The sequence below is a fragment of the Gadus morhua genome, chromosome 14, assembly GCF_902167405.1.
Source record: "Gadus morhua chromosome 14, gadMor3.0, whole genome shotgun sequence".
NCBI lineage: Eukaryota > Metazoa > Chordata > Actinopteri > Gadiformes > Gadidae > Gadus > Gadus morhua.
In genome coordinates this window covers 10,342,903-10,351,653 of record NC_044061.1, presented here as the reverse complement: position 1 = coordinate 10,351,653, position 8,751 = coordinate 10,342,903, and the positions used below count along the sequence as shown (strand labels likewise).

Here is an 8,751-nt window from a genome sequence, read left to right as displayed (position 1 = left end):
CACACAGCCCACTCAGCTTGCCCTAGTCACAGCCATCCACATCAAGTCATCAAATCGGTGGAAACTAGATCCATAACACTATCACAATTCAAGTGACATGATATACTGTCTCAGCTCAAGCAAGGTAAGACCCCATTTACATATGCACACACACACACACACACACACACACACACACACACACACACACACACACACACACACACACACACACACACACACACACACACACACACACACACACACACACACACGCACACACGCCCCCACACAAGCACACAAACCCAAATCATGCCCCCATATCCTCCCTTATCTCTTCATCTCCACTCTCAGATTCACTCCTTTCTTGCCTTTCTTCTACGGTTCCTCCATTCTGTTCTTACTTCCTTACCACCTCTTTATCCTATAGGTTCATTGCAGGGACATATGGGATATCTGTTACGTATGTGGTCTGCTTGCTTCTCAAATCCCTTGCTGTTGGGTATATGTGTGGTGTGCCAATGTCATTTTACCATATATTAGTTATTGGTTTATTCATAGGTTTATTATAATCAGTCATTAAGTGCATGGTATTACTGACGCTCAAAACTATTTTTATTTAAATCTTCTTACTGTCACTCTGTCCTATACATGATACTGAGGGATAATTGTATTTATTTAATCCTATTATATTATTCCCCTCGGGGAACAAAAACTGTTATCTAACAAAGTGTTCTATCTATCCATCCATCCATCCATCCATCCATCCATCCATCCATCCATCCATCCATCCATCCATGCATCCATCCATCCATCCATCCATCTATCCGTCTATTAATAAATGAGTGCCTCCTTCTATCCATTAATATTGCAGCACATTGCAGCACATTTCTCTGTGTGCCTACCTGCCACTGTGGTCCAACCTGGACATGTACAGTGGTCTTCTGGTCCCAGAGGACGGTCACGTGCTCCTCAGGGAAGTGGATGACAGTGAAGTAGCCTGCAGTCCAGACGAGCATTCTCTGCCTCCTGTCAACCACACTGGAGGGGTTCTACGTATAGAAGACAGCACTGCAGTTATTATTATGATAGATGGGAACAGGAACATTTCTTATTTTTTTTAAATATGTGGTGTTTTTTCGGAAAAATACATAGAGTTGGGACATATGTGAAGTTTATCCGAGAAACAAAGCCACAACTTATAGGATTGCATGCTCAAATAAATAAATGTAAGATTTCTCCGCAATATCTGTGTGTGCCATGAAAAGTGATTGCGATTAAATGATTATTATTATAAAAAAATACTGCATCACTATTGATCTCAACTTTAATCATGGCTAAGAGGATCCCTTTGAGGCTGGCCGGAGCTGGAGGCGGTTCTTACCGGCCTTCCACTGTCATCATCGAACGCCACAACGGACCGGCCAATGTTGATGAGCAGGGACTTCCTACAGATGACTCCGCCGTTGTAACAGTCCACGTTCTCAGTCATTACATTCAGCACCACATCAGCATTGTTGCTCTGCAAGACATTATTATATGACCTTCAAGTCCTTTATTTAATAAACATGACTGGACAACAGACTACAGTACACTTCTGAAGATACATGAGGATGTTTGAGCTACAGTCTATAAACTATATAATATAATCAAATATTTGTCATGTCAATCAGAGGGGGGGTTAATGCGAGATGGTCTTTTCCAGTACCTTGACGAGGTACACTTTGCATGCGCCGATGTAGTCGTACAGCAGGCCGTCAAAGCTCTTGTAGTGGCGGTCTCCGTAGGCCGTGCACATGGAGGGGCACGGGCGAGTAACACACTGGAACGTCCCGTGTTGGCACACACTACAAAGACAGCACAGCCTCTCAGAAAGTGATCCAGCATAGCTTTGCTTCCACTTACCGCAAGTGGGAGCAAAAAGTTTTGATGACCTTTTTTTTCTCATATGCCTGATAGCCTCGTCTTTGTGATGAGCTTAGATTAACTGCAAGGAGGAGGGCGGGCGTGCCATTGCCAAAGAGCTGAATAGCCGCTTATTTCACCATTAGGCTGTCACCTATATCTTCTTCCCTGACTAATGTTGGTAGGCGACACGGAAGACGGGGAGAATGGGAGCAGGGACTGAAATCACTGCGAGGGGGGCGGGGGGGAGGGGGGGTGCCTTGCCTTTCAACACTGACAAACAGTCTGCAGAAATGAAAGAGTGTCATACAAGGATGGCCTCTGTTCACCCTGCTCTTACCCTGGGCTCGAGGAGAGTGAATGAGACATATCGGATGGCCTCTTCCACCGCTCTGACTGTCTCACAACTCATCGCTCTTAGAAACGCTTAAACGTTTTGGCAGAGAAAAATTGCTGCCATTGTTGGAGATTTGTCTTAATATTGTTTGAAATTTGTCTTCTGCCACGAAATACAGAACAAGAGATGATTGCACGCTATTTCAAGTCGACCGCTAAAGTGCCACTGAACACAGGAAAAAAAAGTTTCTTTTGAAAGGAACAAACCCAACAACCTAAATAAAGAATTTTGCTCTGAACTCGATGACATCATAGTTCCCTTGAGTGTGTGTGTGTGTGTGTGTGTGTGTGTGTGTGTGTGTGTGTGTGTGTGTGTGTGTGTGTGTGTGCGTGTGTGTGTGTGTGGGGCTGTGTTTTAGGGTGTACCATTGATGGCAGGGTGAGGAGACCCTGTCTCCCGGGTAGAACTCCTTCCCCTTCCACAGACAAGGACAGGATTCAGGTTGAAAACACTCGTCTCCATGCCTCAGGAAGCTAAGAGCAAAGGAAATAGAAAATACAGCTGTTTATCATAGTGTTGGATGTTAAGCTCAGGTATCAGCATAAAATTAATGTACAAAGGTGTTTGAGTAGCATTTTGAGGATCCGGTAAAAACGCCATATTTTGTATAAGGATGTTTCTGGATGTGAGGTTACTCGTCTCACAATCAATTTAAATCAATATCTCAAGTTCAAGCTCAAATCTGTGTGAACAGGTGGTCCACTTCATTTTAGCTACATATTTGTTTCGACCAATAACGAAGGGGGCTATAAGCACCTAATTGGCGAACAGAAACTCGGCCAGGAGTATTAAACACAAAAATAAGTGTCTGAAAAGGTTTCAAATCAACACCATGAAGACACTTCAGAAATAAAAATCCCCTTCTGAAAGCCTGATCTGAGTTTCCTCGGTAGATTATCCCAAAACAGGACACACGGCATAACTCCCCTTTTCCTAACGCCTCTTTCAGTTCCTGGTTTCAGGCCCCAGCTCTGTGCCACCTCGCGACAGACGTTCTGCTAAGACAAAGTAGGACTGCTGGGTCCCAGAGAAGATAACTGAATTGATCACGTAGTGCATGAAAGCTCTATACCTTAAAACCGCCATTCAGTCCTAACCGCTTCAACTCAGCACCACACAAGGGGCTCATCCCTAAAGATATGCAGGTTGATGACAGAAGCAGAGCCAAACTGGCTGCCTTCCGCAGTGCGGTCGGGGCACCAGGGGCGGGAAGGGCTGGAGCAGCACCAGGTTAGACTCATTGACTACATGAGAAAACAAGACAATTAGGATTCTCAGAGATAGAAAGAGAATAAAAGTCTTTGTGTGGAACACTGTGTTTGCTTCTCCCCGCTGCGAGACAGGGATGATAAGTATCTTGTAATATGCAGGGGTGAGCCGTATCCACGGGCCAGGGTGCAGACAATCAGGTGACACTGTGAATGGTCCCACCATAAACCTGGGGTTGATGTGTGTAAAGTTACACCGCGGAGAACAGGAAACGGTGTTAACAGCTTCCTTTATCCACATGCCAAGCTGCGGTATCCGTTACGCTGATCAAAGAGACCAAAATAGGGAATTCTCCCAAACCTGCATGCTCCCCCCTGTTTGGGAATTAATATTAATGAATTGCATTGTTGCTTTACAACTTGTTTTGAAAGTGCAAGGATATGTGAGTTAAGTTTAGTGCGGACACCTATGCGGCCCTGTTGCAACAACAAAAAACACAATAAAACTAGCGAAAATGTGCTATTAGCAATTCCAAGCCACATTTGATTAATTTTATAGTGAAATAGTTTTATTGCAACATAACACTATTATTAGAAATTTTATTGCAGTTTATTTGTTTTGTTAGAGGAGCAATTCCATTTCGATTTTTACACCAAACACAAATGCCTAGCGGGTAATTATAAATGTTCACTAAAGGGAATGAATAATAGTTCACATTTTGATCAGCAAAGTGTGATATAGTTATGGTACATATAGTGTCTGCCTCTGTCAGCCTTGCCTAGTTACCTCCAACCTGCTACAGATGGAAATCTGCAATCGATTTGGCCTTTCAAAAGGGTTGGATGTTTCCATATTTTTTGTTATCCTTATTTATTTATTAAACAATGTGTACCTATTGATAAGATATTGGTAGTGGCTTAGTATTGGTACAAACAAGGAATTTATATTCAAACAATGCCTTTTCAAGATGTTCAAAATCAGTGAACACGACATCAATAGATAGATTTGCATATATTTTTTGAGGTCAAAATGATGTTATCAGTATATTATGAATAAAAAATGTGTTATAATCTGTAAAATATTCTGTTGCCATCATCTCTGGTTTTAGAAGGAATAACCTACTCAGGACGACTCTTGGATTATGCCTCAAAATAGCCATTTAACCGTCTATTTAGTGCAACAGCAAAAGGGGATTACAGGGATCGTGTTGCTGTAATCCACTCCAAACTGTCTGAAGCCCCTGACTACTAGTTTTAAGGACACCTGTCCCAACGAGTCGTATACAGGCTAACCTTTCAGATCAGAGACCCAGTACCACAGCTGCTTCCATGTAGACCAGACCAAAAATAACATGATTTGAAATAGAACATTTTACTCGATCAAAAAAGCCGTTATCTTAAAGAATTCAACCATAACATATTTCACATGTTTTTGGCTCTCTTTTCTGCCCTCACATCACCTTTATCTTTCATACCGTTAACAAATTGTGTAGGTCAGCAGTGGTAGCAACCAAAGCTTGTTCTTAACAGAAATTTCAAAACGGAGGTATTATTAGAAAGATCTTTTTAAAGATTAGCTTCTGGATTCTTCTTTTGAAACGAGATGCGGACAGAGAGCTGACTGGGTGTGAGTATTTAGCAGATTTTATACAAACTATTGATGTTTTAGGGTTAGTCACGTAGAACAATTTCACGTTTGAAAAGTATGGTAATTTACTACCGGCAAATGTGCCAACATGCAAAAAAATTGTGTGTCTCTGTGAGAGCACAACACGTCCCATCCATGAATGGGAAATGCACTGGTGGGATTCTCCTAAGAAAGACCCATCCTTACGCTCTGAGAAATCATCACGGAAATGAGACGTAAAAAATGTAATTTAGTTGAAGATTTGTATTTTAGTAGTCAGACTGGATTAACGTTCAAATAAAGCCCCTCTTTATTTGAACACTGACCCGAGTCAGCTGATAAATAACAACAATAACCTTGATTCTTCACAACATTTCAAAGAAGGTCAATGTAATATGTGGGGATGATTATGTCAACTTCCAAGCAATCTATTACAGACAGGTACGTAGCTGTTTGACCTATGTATCATCGTGTTGTCGTCTGAGTCACACAACTATCAATGATTCCACCTGAGCTTATACCGTAAGCACCAAGCTGAGTCATCTTTGCTGAACTTCACTTATTAAGGTAACCTTGACTCATATTTTGTTCTTCAGTACTTTCCACTTCATAATCTGTGTAGGATTACAGTGTTGCTACTACCGGTGACTTGAGTCCAATAACAAATAACACATTAGGGAAACTGGGGAGGATTAGAAATGGCACACAATTAACCCTTCACCCTATTGGCCAATGATTTGAACCAGAATTATGAAGGATGTTCGAGTCTGTCTTTCTGTCTGAGTCATGTTTCTGACGACTATTAAGGTTTTAATCTTAAATTAGAATTCACCAGGGTAAATCATAAAATGTATGAAGCCCAAGAACCCTACCGACCAAACAATGTAATGAATGAGCATGGCACCAAAAATGTATGGTTGCATTTTACCAAATTGAGAAACTTTTTTATAGATTCTTAAAAAGTGTACAGTTTCCTTTTCTGTATACTAGTGCCACGCATTCTTAATTCCAGAACTTGGATGAAAACGTATTCCCAACTTCAAACGGTAGCCTGTGAAGCCCAGCGATGTGGTGGCTGCAGATCTGGATGGATATCTGGACTAAGATCAGAGTACTCACCCAGGGGGGCAGGTGCAGCCCGACACACAGGGTTCATGTGCTGAGCAGGTGAGGTTGAGAAGGGAGGATTGGCAGGTCTGTTCACAGGCCACGCCTCTCCCTTCCACACGCCCATCCTCTGCCTCAGAGCAGTTCTGGTAGAGCTGGCCCAGAGGACACAGCATGTCTGCAGAAGTCCAAGTTTTATTGAACTGATTTTTTCTTCGCATTGTATACAGTGTTCTCAGTGAGCAGCATTATTGGACGTGCAAAAAGTTATTCTTATGAAAGGAAAATGAAAAAGTACTTACCGTTGTCAGTATTCTGAGCAGTCAGTTTACCGTTCTGGCAGATCCTGCATGCGGTAACAGATATGTTTTCATTAGAGGATATACAAATACTGATATGTATTGTGATGTTGGAGATGTTATTACAAAAATGTATTGGAGCTTCTTTACATATATGAATGATTGACATGACAGAGTTGGAGGATGAGTGGGAGGGTGATCTTACTGAACTCCTGCTGATGTTATAATCACATCCCCTGCCTCATAATCGGTCCCCAGAAAACTGCAAGGACACTGGCTCCTATGGAAGGAATAGATACACACACGCACGCACGCACACACACACACACACACACACACACACACACACACACACACACACACACACACACACACACACACACACACACACACACACACACACACACACACACACACACACACGCACGCAAGCACACACACACACACACACATACATATAAAAAGTCACAGGCACATTGATAAATGGTTGCTATCGTCAGAACTCAAAGACGCCTGTTGAGCTCAAATTAAATTTCAAGTTTTTTTTCGTCCCTGAAAGGCACAATCAATTCTTTAATGATAATATTATATATTATTTTGCAGGCAGGGTCACAACATTAATAAAGACAGAACTCCGGTAATAATAAACGGTAATAATGAAACGTGACTGTAGTTCAGATGACATCAGCTACAGTGCAATGACAATGTGCCATAAGCAGATTGGTGCTATTTATTATTTAAGATTCCAATGGCTGTGAGGACAAAATAAAACATTTAATGCTTGGTACTCCTAGCAGGCGCCACAAAACGATGACCTGAGGATAGCAGCTCAAGCTTATTACGGAGAGGCTGTTCCTGAGAGTTGTGGATAGTGGTACAGGTTCATAAGCTGACAGATATTGTGCTTGCCACCTGTTGAGCCAAGGTGTGTCAAAGGCTATGCAGCAGAGATTGATAGACGTTGTAACCTATAGGTCAATGCTACACATCAGCCTCTGTGGTCCACATTTCTTCTCACTGGTTATCCGATAACGCTGCTGCCCACTGCTCAGGTGGGAATGAAAGGGGGTTTCTTGCTGTAACTCTACCACATGTTAAGTAAAGCACTGCCCTGCGGTAGGATGTAAAAAACCTTGGGCCATTTAAAAGGAATTAAGCTGCATGTGGTTCGAGGGCAGAGAGGGGGTCGAAAAAAAAAAAGCCTGCAATTACCAAGCTAAGTAACGTCAACGATACAAGGATTTCCACTTTAAGACTGACATTAACTTTGCGTAAAATATCAATATCACGTTGCAAAGACATGTCGAGGGAATCTAGACCGGTCCTCAACATAAAGTAGCCAGTGGAGCATGGATTGCCTTAAATCAAGGGACCACACATCACCATTTAAAATGGTTACGGTCTGATTTACGTTTGCAAAGGTCAACGTAAACAATGACAAAAATAATGCTGTATTTCTAGAACAATGGGCTACCGATCAGTGTAGCTTTATTATTTGATGGACACCGTGTCTTACCGGGGCACACAGGCGTGTGTGTGGGTGTCGTAGAAGGTTCCATATGGGCAGACGCACCCTTCCTCACATTCCTCCCCACAATGATGGGGGGATGATAGGGCGGAGCAACGGCGTTGGCATGACGACACACATGTCCCGTATTCCATAGTGTCCGGGCATTCAACCGCTAAAGGAATACAGAGTATTCAAAAACATCATCATACGTATGACATTGCAATGACAAAAGCTTCATGCAATCTCACCATCCCAGCAATCCAAATCCTTCTCTTATATATAGCTACCAACCGGAGTGCGCTTTGTTTATATACATTGTCTTTTATCGTAAATAATCATTTGTAATAAATGTTTTATGTTTTACATTTTTTGTTTAAGTTCTGCAAACTGAAGATTTGCAAGAACAACCATGCCATTTGCTCAACCTATTTACCCAATAAGCGTCCGTTTTTTTTAACCATCTGCAGTAGAATATTTCACTGGCAGCACCTCCTCCATGAAGGCGGATTCACACATGGAGCGCAAAGTCGAAACATACAAGCCAAACTACACTTTTCTACTCCTTCATCCCCCAACTACCTGCTTATGACATCCTTATCATCGATAAAACAAATCAACACAAAGCTGAACACTGTTGTTACTATTATTTTAGTCTGCAACACACTTAAGGCTCAGTTATGGTTCCATGCCGACGCAACGCAAGGACAACGCAGACGCTT

The 8,751-nt window shown here is 42.2% G+C and overlaps 1 protein-coding gene across 1 annotated transcript in view; it reads right to left on the bottom strand.

The window, feature by feature from the left end:
- Positions 1 to 8,751, bottom strand: part of otog (otogelin) — a 50,066-nt gene that overhangs the window by 25,076 nt on the left and 16,239 nt on the right. Inside the window, 9 exon segments of the mRNA XM_030377472.1 lie at positions 1 to 22; positions 885 to 1,031; positions 1,364 to 1,501; positions 1,688 to 1,826; positions 2,647 to 2,754; positions 6,236 to 6,401; positions 6,526 to 6,569; positions 6,728 to 6,802; positions 8,039 to 8,204. The exon segment at positions 1 to 22 is cut by the window's left edge and continues 98 nt beyond it. Coding sequence (XP_030233332.1) covers positions 1 to 22; positions 885 to 1,031; positions 1,364 to 1,501; positions 1,688 to 1,826; positions 2,647 to 2,754; positions 6,236 to 6,401; positions 6,526 to 6,569; positions 6,728 to 6,802; positions 8,039 to 8,204 — 1,005 coding nt within the window.